We start from the raw sequence: 12,489 nt of genomic DNA on the forward strand, positions 1-12,489 counted from the left end.
AAAAGCTTTAAACGAGGGCTAAATAGGTAAAGTTTTGTGCGTCTAGTTAGATATTAAATTTCATGATGAAACTTTTTCTAAAATCCTGAAATTATGATTAGATTTGCAAGAAGCCGATTTGAATATATCAGAGCAAATATTGTGATCTGCTGAAATTAAAAACCAGAACTTTCAAATTCAATGTTGCCGGAGGTATTCTAAGAATCTTGAAGGTTTAAACTATACGTATGTAAATTCCTCTTTTGATTTCTTTTGTTTACTTCTGTAAAAATATGATTTCTACATTCAAATTCAAATTCAAATATGAATTCTACATTCAAAGCTAAAACTGATACAAAACCTGATTTATGAAAACAATACAAATAAACGCAATTTTCTGAGTGAAATGGTGTTGAAAATATGGCAAAACTGAAGTCGTATGAAAAACAATTTGAACCGTAGAGAAAACAACGCTAATTTACGTGAGTTGGATCGATGTGAAGACGAAAGAGAAGAGTAAACGTATACAGATAACAAGAAACACTTGAAAAAAAACACAAATTTACAATATATTTTCATGAAGATTTACTTCCATAATGTGACAAATTTTTGCTTGCTCGATGACAACAGTCCGTATCCTGTTGGGTTCCATGAAAGTGAGAATATGGCATTTCTGAAAATATGGTTTTAAAATAGTTTTTGGAAAACAAAAACTCACTCCGAGTTACTGCAAAGCTGTTTTTCTAGCTTAGTACTATTTCTATTCCAGACGAAGATGCTTCCATTCGAACTTCCTGCAGCGACGTATTCATTTCCGGATGATAAAACAACTCTTGAAAGGTCGGAACTAGTACGGTAGTTTTCCGCGCTGAAAATGTAGAATTAGTAATTGCTCATTCACTATACTTCACTAACCTGTAACAGTGAACCGTCTGGAACGTTCGTAGATCAATCAGGGAGATAGTGTCATCACGAGTCGAAACGAGAAGTTCACATCCACTCATTGTAACATCCAAAGAAGTAATTCTACCTCCCATGTCAACAGTTCTAACTGGATCCGTTGACCTTCCATCGTAAAATCTTAGTTTTTTGTCAAAATGTCCTGATGCGAATAGTGATGGGCTTGCACCCATATTGGTTGCAACGTCGAGAACCTTAGACGCAGGGAATAGAGAGCGGCTGCCTGAAATTAAATTTAAATGAATTCATTCAGAAGAATTATAGAAAATATAATAAGTACTCACATCTTTGATTTTGAATATCCCAAATTTTGATAACCCGGTCTGCGCTGCCAGAAACCGCCGAATGTGATTGATAAAACTTGACGCATGTTACTTGATCAGAATGCCCAGAGAGAGTACTCTGAAAATATTAATTAAAAATATGTTTGGTACTCTTGCAGCTGTTGTGCTTTTTTCATGGCATTTGCCTGAAACCAGGATGGGTCTCACTAATTCTCAGCAAATGTGAAACCCGGCCAAAAATATTGTATCCCACAGAATTTGATTTTTCGTAGAAAATTCGAAAAAAAATTCTTATGAAAAATTTAAATTGTTGCCAAGTTGTTTTGTACCCGCCATTGACCTACGTTTCAGTTGCGACGTTTAAATTCTTAGAGATACAGAAATGTCAAACTATCAGTAAATGTAACGTTACCCACCAAAAGCCGAGAGTTATCCAAATTCCAAATCCGAACATTCTTGTCATTAGAAGATGCAATAAAATGCTTCCGATCTCTTTCATAGTCTATCCTAGTGAATGCAGCATTACTGCCAGCGAGTGTTCCACTGAAATATGTGTTTTTATATTAAACAGAATACGTTTTCAAAATAAGCTCACATTCTAGTGTATCCCCCGTGTCCATCGACTTTCCAAATCTTGATATTCCGGTCAGATCCTCCAGTCGCAAACGTTTCTCCGTCGAGCCAATGAACATCGTTTACTTCTCCTTCCTCACACTCCTAAAATTTCAAATCTTAAAGTGAATAGCTCATTAAATATATATTTACCAAGACAAACTCTGCGCGGGATGGCACACTGTCGCCAAGAAGTAAATCTCCATTAGAATTGGTATCAGGCATAGCACGCAACATTTCTTCTCTAAAAATATAATTGATTAAATATGAAATAATTCAATAAAATGTTTGAAAATTGCCATTTGTTAATTTTTCCGAAAAACATCAAATTTTAGTCAGTTTTCTTTCGGATTTGTCCAAAACTTTTTTCAAACGTTTGCCTATATTTTATTTTCTAGTTTTGAGTTTAGTTTTGATTTAAAAACTTAGATTATCGGATCGAAATGAACATTTTTGCAAATTTGCCAAACCCGCATGATAACTTACAGTTTTGTGTCCTTGTCGGTGATATCTTGAACAGCACTAGTGATCATATCTTGAATACGAGAGTTTCGTCGTCTGAAATTAAATAATCAAACTTCAAATTATTATAATAACTCACTTTTCTTCTAAAGCAACTTCTGCGTTCAGAAAATCGACTCTTTGCTCGTTGAGCTCTCGAATTTTGTTCAGAAAATGGATTCGATCGTTCTCAATGTCTTGTATTTGTTTTGTCAGCATTGTTACTGTGGTCTGGAAATCATAATACATTAATCTACATTCTCAAAACTTCAAGCCAACATTAGAAGCAATCCGCTCATCATTCAGTTGATCGTTGTCGACTTTTAACCTCTGAAGTTCAACTTCTGTTTTTGCATATTTTGCACATATTGATTTTGCTGTTGCTTCCAGTGCAATTTTTCTGTAAAAAAAACAATTGGCCTGTGTTTTCACAACAAAAATCAAAATTTAAACACTTACTCAGCAATAATTGCACTAGACTTTTTCTCAAAGTCTGCAATTCTATGATTTGCATCAATGAGCCTCTGGTCATTTTGGCACTTGGATCGATACAACTCGGCCATTTCCTCCTTCACGCGAGCCAATTCTCCAGTTTCTAGCTGACTACTATTTGAACTAGAGGTACCATACTTGTGCTTCTTTTCTAGTTGTTCTGCTAGTTTTGAATCTGAATTTATAAAAAAAATACATACAAATTTGGATTTCTGGATAATTATTATTTTACTTACAATTGTTATATAATGTTGCTGTCTGCTTATTTCTCTGTTTGACATCTTCTAACCTTTCAATAATTAATTTTCTATACGAGTCTGCCATCAACTCTGCAAAAAAAGTAAATTGAAATAAAACAAAATAAAGTATTGAGCAATTTTTTGCGAAACAAAAGTGGATAAAAATAACCCAAGCAACACAACTCGGGTGAACACAGCGTGACCAGTTTACTACGTTGTCAATAGAGCGCGTTTGCATTTTTTAATTTTCGTAGCGTCTTTGAAGGGGGAAGACGTCGAAGAAGGTTTATAAATAATTATGCAACAACAATGAAAAACTGTGTAAATTTGAAATAGAGTGTATTTTCTTAGAAAAAAATAATTTAAGAAATTCCCACGATTTATTTCTGCAATAAGGAATTTCCAATCTAGTCACCAATTTGCACCTGATGTACCAATTTTCATTTTAGATTGTATCTATTAAATATTGAAAAATTGTGAAAAAATCGAAAAAATGGTATAAAAGACGCTAAAAATAGTCAAAGCAAAGCAAAAAAGAACAATGAAACTTTTCATTTTTGTTATATTTTTTTTTATATCCAGCAACGTTTTGGCTGAAAGTCACGAAAGTCAAGAACATTCCGAACTATTGTCTTATAAATCTGAAATAATTTGGACTAGTGAGTTTATTTAGCGTTGTAGGCTAGTAATTCATTGATTCTTGTTTAACTAAATGCCAGATTTTCAAGAAATAAATATACATTCAGAGTTTGGATTTTCGTGCGATGAACGTCAATGTCGGTTGGACAGCGTCGGCCAATACTCAATCTTTGCTGAATGTGATAAAATACAGCTCTTATGGCACAATTGCTGGTGCAACTTCCCAAAATAATTTCTTGATTTTGTAACTCAAAATAAATCACTTTTTGCTCGAAATCTGCAGTTTATTTAAAAAAAAAATATATTGAAGGGATTTTCACGACCGGGAAAATACGGTAGGTTATTTAAATATGTAGGTATCTTATTTCAATTGAAGAATTATTTTATTAAACTTTTCATGTTTTTAAAAGAATCATTCGACTATCAACAATCATAACTTTAACTTCAAATCAAGAAAATATCAAAAAGACACCTACAATGCAAACATGTGCCTCATGAGCTGTACATACAAACATGCGTGTAACGTATTCTGAGCGCGTCGGTATTCTGCATATTTCTTCTCCTCTTCCTCAACCCGAGGGTTTTGTCGTCTCATTGGCAACATTGCTTTAATGTGATTTGTTTTTTCTTTTCCATCTTCCTTCCCATCAAAAAGCGTGTCACCTATGAGTTCATCTGCCCACGTTCTAGTTTATCACTACCGTTGATTTCACTGGTTTATAAATTTATAACTAGCTCCAATGCAAGTTTTGATTAGCTAAAATTTAGGTAGTACATCTTTTTTTCTTTTCTAGAGAGAAATTTGAACTTGATCCATGTTCTTAGTGTTTGTGTTATCAAAACTCATGTTCAAGAAAACTGTTTCAAGATTCGGGACATGAACTTTGATACTATAAATTGTATTATCATACACTGTTTAATTGCCTCCGGGTACTAAGAAAAAACTTCCTGTACAAAAATTACTTTTCCTACATCTGTGTTTAGTTTTGAACAAATATTAGCTCTACTATGTTTTTTATGCATGTGATCTATTTTTGTTTTGTTATCTGATACATAATTCTCGTTGTATTATCTGTTGCTGCAAGAGGGCTTTGTTCCATAGTATAATTTCAGAAAAATAATATTTAATAACTCCGTTAAATCTCTGAAAACTGAAAATTTCAGTCATAACGTTCAAATTGCAGAGATTCCCCTTTAACTCAAACCATTATATTTCTAAACGTTCCCAAAAAACGTCCGGTCTGGCAATGAACTAGTGCAATATAATTAGGTTGTTCAAAATATACTATTGTTCTGTTGAACGTCACTGTGCCACTGTGCCGTCTAAAATGATAATTGTGGAAAATATAAATTAGTTTCCCCATTGGCCATAAATTACTACATAATAATCTTAATAGGTTGAGTACTCACAAGGCTCTCAAAAATTTTCTTTTTAATTAGGAGTTTACATGAATAATATTTTGTGTACTGCTCTCAATTGACCATATGCCTGCCAGCTCTAAACAGATCTCAGTTCGTTTCTCCTTTTCTATGCCAAACTTTGGCCAATTGAGCAAACGACATCTGGTTTCTGTTTATTCTTAATCAGAGTCCTTTCTTTCTTTCTTTTCATCTCATTTTAAACTTTCACAAGTTCCAAATTCCACTTTCGATTACGCTGTCAATCGTACTTTGGCGATCTGGATCTTAATGTCAAAGCTGAATTGATGTTTTGTGTTTCATTTTATTTCTTTTTTTTCAAAACAAAATAGAAAACAAAGTAAAGTAAAAACACACGTTCAACTCGTTGAATAAAATTTGTAATTCAAAACTCTGAAAGAAGTGTCTCTACTGTTTTTATTACCACGTTTTTCCTGAAATTCTAAATTCCATTATATTTTCTCCGAAAAATGTATAAATGATACTTCTGAGGAGAACGAGATAATAATATATTGTATTGAAAAGTTCAATTTAATAATACTTTGAAATCATTATATTTCATCTATTACTACGGCTCCGCCTATATCTTGGATCTTTTGCGCGCGTTTTTTTTAATTTGCTGTAAATTTTTCTGTACTTTTCTAAAAATAATATGTTACCTTTAATGTTGTCTTCAACTTTCCAGCTAAGGCTTTCATTGTACCTTCAGACAATGAAAACCTAGTGTGCTTGAAAATACCTTCTAGAAATGTTTATCATCAAAACTTATTAATTTTCAGAAAACAATAAAAAAAAATCTGCAACTCGAGCAAAAACACTCAAATGTAGTGGAAAATGCCCTGAAAACAATTTTTTAAAAGTCTAAGTTTAAGCTGTTGAGAATGGACCCTTACAGCTCAAAATTTTTCTGTAAAGTATTTTTACTTTATAATGGTTCGTGCCTTTTTTTTTCAAGTTTAACATTGTGTTAATTGTGTTACGACCAATGGAGTAATCATTGAACACTGTTCATATTGTGCTAAAATAACCAAGTTTTGTAATACAATGGTCCTAAAAACTTTGGAAATTTTTTATTTTCAAGTCAAAAAAAAGTGAAAATTGAGTTAAGCCTCAACTCTGTAGAATTTTCAAACCCCTACAGTGTTGGAATATGTGTATCTTAAACATAATTAAAACACAACCATGAGAGAAAAAAAAGTTTCATGTTCAACGATTTTCTGATTTTAAATGAAAAATTGTCTATGTTTTTTGAAACGATATATTATAATATTTGGCTATTTTATCAGCACAAGAATGGTTTTTAATCATTTTACCACTCGTCGTATTTGACCTTTAATTAAATGCGTGAGCAAAATCTATGTTGGAAATATTTCGTTAATAACATTTTTATCTGAAAATCCTGATCAGAAAATATTTTTGTTGGAAAACAGTTATCAGTTTTCAACCTGTTATATAAAATTGACAGGTCAATTTTAAATGAATATTGTTTTTTGTATACTAAACTTTCATCTCAGCTATTAGAAAATTTTAGACTCCAATATATTTTCTTTCAAGGTTTCATGTGTCTTCCTGCCAATTGTGTTGTCATATTCCACACTTTTCTCAGATTCAACCCAGACGTGTAATTACTCTTCTCAACTGACTCAATTAATTTATGGTTTTATAAACTTCCGTTATTCGTGTGTTTTGGCAAAAAATTTCAAAAAACCAAAAAAAAATTAAATTGTTCCAATCCAACGTCAGTAGCGCAAAATACGCGCCCTTACAATTGAATCTTAGCGATTGTTTCATTCCGAAGCCTCTTATTCAAATTCATTTCTCAGTATACGCACAAGAAGAGGTTCAATATAGGACGGCTTGAACAACCACTTCTACGGTTAATGGTTTACATATTGAAACCAGACCCATTTCTTTCCATCTCTTTTCCTCAAGACTTCCATTTTGTAGACCCTGATCTTTTAAGCTTATTGTTTTATTTGCAACCGTTGCAATTTTTAGCTTCAAATTCGGATTTTGTGTCTTTGCATGTTCCGAGACATAGCATTTCGGCAAAGAAGTTTATTCACCAAAGTATTCAATTTCACGACGGTGCTCATTCTTCCATGATACTCACTGAATATCATGCTATTCTTTTTTATTTTTTAAGCAAAAAAAACTATTTTTTAAGCAAAAAAAAACTGATTTTTTTCCATTCTTTCCCATATCGTGAGTGAAAAGTCTCGCTCTCTGACTCAATGGTAGACTGAAAAAGTTGAAAGCTCCTCCCAACCCAGTCCATTGCTCAATTCCTATTTTCTTTTAATATTTTCAACACTCAACTATGTCGTGTTTAACTATGCTCCAAGTTTTTGAAAACTTTTTTCCTCCCTGGAATTTGACACAACTAATTGAAGCCATGACACATGACAATGAATATCAATCTGCACTTGTATTCGATAGAATTAGACGATTAATCTTAAACAACTCGAATACCCCAATAACGGTTGGTTCTAGGTTTGGCTTTCACAAACAAAAAACTATCGGTTTCAGACAAAAGAGCTTATAAAGCATTGCTTTCATCCAGATGTTCAGTTTCTTGCTCACATGACCCTGAAATCGTTGGATCATCCCGGTGAACAGTTTAATAATTCATCAAATCAACTTTTATTGTGAGTTGTGCATTGCAGTTTGCTCCAACCTTTTTTTTTCTGGCACGTAAATTGACAACAATTTTCGCTCACTAATTGGGGTTTTTAAGGTTTTAATCATTAAATACCTGCTCCATTGAACGACGAAATGTCTGTAAAAAATATTTGAATTCGCAACGAGAATTCGGGTTGCGCAATCAAATATATTAGACATAGAAAACAAATTAAAATGTAAACAGTAAAAATGAAAGAATTGCTCGGGAAGTTACCTGAATAAACCATAAATATTTAAGCATTAGAATAAACTAATACACCTTAAAATAATATCAACAAAAAATTAGCAAAAAGCATTGTTAATTTATCAATTATTTTTTTCAGAGATCGCGCTTTTCTAAACCCAATACTCACACTCATTTTTGTTTTTGTCGGGCTTGTGGGTCTCATTGGCAATTTGCTCACAGTTATTGTGATTTTCAAGGTAAGGTGGTAGATTTGTAAACAATAAAGTGTGAAAATATTCAGACAAATTCCCTGCACTCGCACACAAACTATTTCTTGGCAAATCTTGCTACCAGCGACTTCTGTCTCATCGTTGTTGGAGTTTCGTTTGACTTGGTGAATATCTGGAACGATGAGGAACCGCTGGACATTTTTGGATATTGCTCTCTTACAAGTGAGCAAATTCCAAAATCCTAGGCAAACTAAATGTTTTGTTCCAGGCACTTTTATATCTCTGTTCACATTTGCTTCAATTCTCACAATTGTTCTTTTGACGGCAGAAAGATTTACAGCGATTTGTTATCCTTTTTCCCATAGAACAATTTTCGACGAGAAGCGTGTTAAAAGGTTTATACTGCTTATTTGGTTCGTAGCACTTCTTCCATCAATTTTCATTGGCTCTATGGTAAGATTTTTTTCTTCAAAACTTTATTAGTTTTTTAAAATTAATTGAATGCAAAATTCAACAATTTTCAGTTCAAACGAGTGTCTCAAGACTTTTGTGGCTTCAATCGCCAAATGACTTATATCGGTCGATGTGATTTGGTGACATCTCCAGATAGTTTCTTCCGGTACCCATTTGAATCAGCAATAACCATCACTTTTGTACTTCCCTTGTTCTTCATTATTTATTGTTACTTCCGGATTCTAGGTACGCGACATTTTCTTTGTATTACAGTAAATTTAAGCTACACGAGTAATATATTTCCAGTCACATTGAACGAGATGTCCAATTCGACTCATGTGCACACTCCAGTCGGAACTGCTCGTAGTGATAGTGGAGCTTTTCCTTTTCCCCATACATCTAATAACTCTAACACTCAAAGTTTCCCGCTAACAGTCCATACTAAAAATGTCCAACCGCCGCGAAGTCAACAAGCCCAGAAAATGGTCATTAAGATGCTTGGTGGGTTTGGTATTTCAATACCCAAAATAAATGTGTTTATTAAATTCCAGTTACTGTAACCGCTGTATTTTTTGTCTGCTATCTTCCATATCACGCTCAACGTCTCATCGTCAAATACAACAGCAAGGATTGTTCCAACTCAGACTTCTGCAAGCTTCTCTACCCAATAGCAGGTTTGAGTATTTTTATGAGTCTCAAATTTAAATCTTTTTTTTTCAGGAATCCTCCAATACATCTCCGCTTCTTTGAATCCAATTTTCTACAACCTCATGTCTGTACGATTTCGCAACGGATTCAAGAAGCTCATCAAAGACGTCTGGGCACATCGAGCCCGTAGTTACAGCAATCTAGCTCGTGTCTGAAATTGAAAAAAATTATATTTGCTACCCATAAATGTATTGCTTAAATGCCGACAAATAAACGACCCGCTTGCTTGATTCACAGCAACGTTAACTTGTAATAAAACTACTACATTATTCCACATTCCATCATTTAATGTAATTCATGTTAAACAATATAAGTAATAAACATCATAAAGTGCCATAGTTACCATGTTACTATTGTTCAAAACAAGACGCTGAAATGACAGATAAAACAAAATCAAAAATTAATTTTTAAAAAATAGAATTTAAATCGGGGGTATTCTAGTTACTGGCTATTTTATTGTTAGTTAAAAATTTTTTGGGTTGAAATTTGATGTAGAAAAATGAGAAAAACAATAATTTCTATGTTATTTCTCAATTGTTCTTTTAAAAATAGTTAAGTTTAATCAAAAAATATATATTTACATTTCTATTTTTTATTCACCTTTATTTATAACTGTTTGGAAACCGCAAAAAAATTGTACCAAAATTTGCAGTTTTATAGGTCCAGTCTTTTATTCACATTAGATGCTAACAACTTACTGGATAATTTACTATTGACATTAAAATCGAGACGTATTCCATTAAACAAAACAAACTCAACCTTGTCTCACCTCTTTCCCAATCCACCACTCTTGTTATCTCTGCGTCTCTTTTCTAAACGACACTCCGCTGGTCTCGCAACGACATTGGCAGGCAGATGGAGAGATAGACGGGCGGACTCCGTACTGCGTAAATTCTCTACCAAAATTACCCTATTTTTCTGTTTCTTCGAGATTTTTCAACCAAATTTTCTGAAAAACTTGAATTTTTGAAGATTTTTGTCAGTTATTGACATATTTATTAATATTGTTGACTTTATAAACAGTTTGTCTTTTGAATCTTTTGCTTTTCTATGAATTATATTTTTGAAAAAAATAAATTTTAAATAAAACGTTACAGGGTACCACTATGTCGTTGAGCCGCTGCCTTCCACTGGGCCAAAACGCCCGTGTCATCATCATCCCAGCCCGATTGGCCCACGCCGCTTCGACCCGTAAGTTTTTTTTCCAATTTTTTGAAAATCAATAGTTTGTAACTATTATTATTGGTTGCAGAGGCTGCCGCCGCCACCGACGATGCCCCAAACTTCTTCCAAAAGTTGGCTCACCGCTTCCAAGGAGTCCCACTCAAGGGAGAGGCTCACGCTCCAAAGTCAATGTTCGAGGACTGCAACAAGGAATGGTCTGCTCCAGAACCACTCCCAGCAATTCCAAAGGACTTCAAGGAGCATCCAGATCGTGACTTGGTTAGTTTCTCCATAACTCTTACGGAAAAAATTTATGAACTTTTAGGTCAACTACCCATACCCAGCCAGACCAATGTATCCACCAAAGTCTCGTCTTCTCATGATGCCAGACTCGTGGTTCACCCCATTCCAGAAAGTTACCGGAGTCTCCGGACCATACCTCTTCTTCGGAGGACTCTTCGCCTTCCTTGTCAACAAGGAGTTGTGGGTGTTTGAAGAGCAAGGGCACATGACTGTCGGATGGATTCTGTTCTATCTTTTGGTCACCAGAACTGCTGGATGTAAGTATTCTGATTAAAAATTGATAATTATTAAAGCACGGTGGAGATAGCTCATAGGGATGGTCGCTAGTAATCATGAGGTCACAAGCTGAGTTTCTGCCTTTTTCGCAGACCTTAATTAGAAATTGGAGCAATCCTAGACTGAAAAAGCGAACACAGTCCCTCGACTGGTTTTAGTTAAAGCCGAGAGGTGCGCCAAGATCCGCCGTGCTTAAAAATTGTGAAATGAATCTGATCCATCTGACTTCTGATCCTTTTTTCATTTTCAAGAACAATTGAATCTACTAATAACTAAATCTCTTTTTTTTCAGACAAGATCGACCAAGGATTGTACAATGGATACCAAGAGCGCGTCAACTTCTTCAAGGGACTCATCCAAGAAGATCTTAAGGAGGCTGTTGAGTTCAAGAAAACATCTGCCAAGCAGACCGAGTCTTTGAACTCCATCAAGGAATCCTACCCAACAGCACTCAAGGAGAGCATGGCCCTTCAACTTGAGGCCACATACAGAAAGAACGTCCAATCCGTGGCCACCGAATTGAAGCGCCGTATCGACTACCTCAAGGAGACCGAGGAGAGCAAGGCTCGCGTCGAGCGGGAGCAGCTCCTCAAGCTTATCAACAGCGAAGTGAGTTTTGGCTTGAGTGGAGGAAGCAACAATTAAATTATCGGAAGTTTCCATGAAATTAATTAAAATTAAAAGAAAAAACGAAGTTGAAATATTTCACATTAAATTTCAGGTGGACAAAGAATTCAGCGACCGATCGTTCAAGGACAAGTATCTGCAAAACGCCATTCAACAGCTTAAGGGATTGAATGTGCAACTTTAAATACGAGATGAAAAAAGGACTTTTTTGTACCGATAAACTTTATTTTCAATTCCTCACCACCACCCCCTTTTAGCTGTTGTTTTCTCGGATAAGATCGTATTTCTTTTACGTTGTTTTCAATTCTACTTGGTATAGATATAAAAATGAAGAAATCGATGTTATCAAGAACTCACTGCAGGTTTTTCTTTGAATCTAATTTTTTAACTGTTTTTTTATTAGTTACTGCCAACTTTAAATAAAGTAGTGTTGAATTGAATATTCTGCGGAAATAGTACAAAATTGGTGGGCTAACACAATTTTGAAAAATGTTAAGAATTGAATACGTTTATATTTTATTTTACTAACATTCGCCAGTGGGAAATTTGTTAAAAGCCACATTTCTGTGGCCAAAAAACCCCATCTCATAGTAAAACTTAAAAAAAAACGTTTGAATTTTTTCAAAATTTTGTTTCAAAAAGTGGTAATTACTCAGTTATTACCACTTTTTTGGAATTCGTCAGCCACAAAACCTTTGATTTATGTGTTCTACTTATGTTCAAATATTAATATTCAATTATTGTAGAAATATGGG

The 12,489-nt window shown here is 34.1% G+C and overlaps 3 protein-coding genes across 4 annotated transcripts; 2 read left to right on the forward strand and 1 right to left on the reverse strand.

Moving 5' to 3' along the window:
- Positions 1-298: 298 nt before the first annotated feature.
- On the reverse strand, positions 299-3,161 carry atg-16.1 (Autophagic-related protein 16.1). The gene is made up of 12 exons (NM_076367.6): positions 3,065-3,161; positions 2,796-3,003; positions 2,616-2,736; positions 2,437-2,567; positions 2,322-2,393; positions 1,989-2,079; positions 1,819-1,940; positions 1,640-1,766; positions 1,224-1,341; positions 895-1,162; positions 698-847; positions 299-652 (listed from the first exon to the last, which is right to left on the reverse strand). Exons 1-12 carry the CDS (start codon positions 3,150-3,152, stop codon positions 565-567), a joined length of 1,584 nt encoding a protein of 527 aa, NP_508768.2. The 5' UTR covers positions 3,153-3,161; the 3' UTR covers positions 299-564.
- Positions 3,162-7,213: 4,052 nt separating this feature from the next.
- On the forward strand, positions 7,214-9,710 carry nmur-3 (G-protein coupled receptors family 1 profile domain-containing protein). 2 transcript variants are annotated; one of them, NM_001029354.5, is made up of 9 exons: positions 7,513-7,607; positions 7,655-7,773; positions 8,131-8,230; positions 8,275-8,425; positions 8,472-8,656; positions 8,728-8,902; positions 8,963-9,157; positions 9,208-9,330; positions 9,377-9,710. In NM_001029354.5, the coding sequence occupies exons 1-9, from the start codon at positions 7,521-7,523 to the stop codon at positions 9,517-9,519; spliced, it is 1,278 nt and encodes a 425-aa protein (NP_001024525.1). In that variant the 5' UTR covers positions 7,513-7,520; the 3' UTR covers positions 9,520-9,710. The 2 variants fall into 2 exon arrangements, with proteins under 2 accessions (NP_001024524.1, NP_001024525.1); NM_001029353.5 differs by having other exon boundaries at positions 7,214-7,607; positions 8,728-9,157; positions 9,377-9,709.
- A 751-nt stretch (positions 9,711-10,461) lies between these two features.
- Positions 10,462-12,172, forward strand: asb-2 (ATP synthase F(0) complex subunit B2, mitochondrial). The gene is made up of 5 exons (NM_076369.6): positions 10,462-10,555; positions 10,617-10,807; positions 10,854-11,088; positions 11,400-11,716; positions 11,829-12,172. Exons 1-5 carry the CDS (start codon positions 10,471-10,473, stop codon positions 11,916-11,918), a joined length of 918 nt encoding a protein of 305 aa, NP_508770.1. The 5' UTR covers positions 10,462-10,470; the 3' UTR covers positions 11,919-12,172.
- Positions 12,173-12,489: the final 317 nt, after the last annotated feature.

This window comes from Caenorhabditis elegans, chromosome X, assembly GCF_000002985.6.
Source record: "Caenorhabditis elegans chromosome X".
Classification (NCBI taxonomy): Eukaryota; Metazoa; Nematoda; class Chromadorea; order Rhabditida; family Rhabditidae; genus Caenorhabditis; species Caenorhabditis elegans.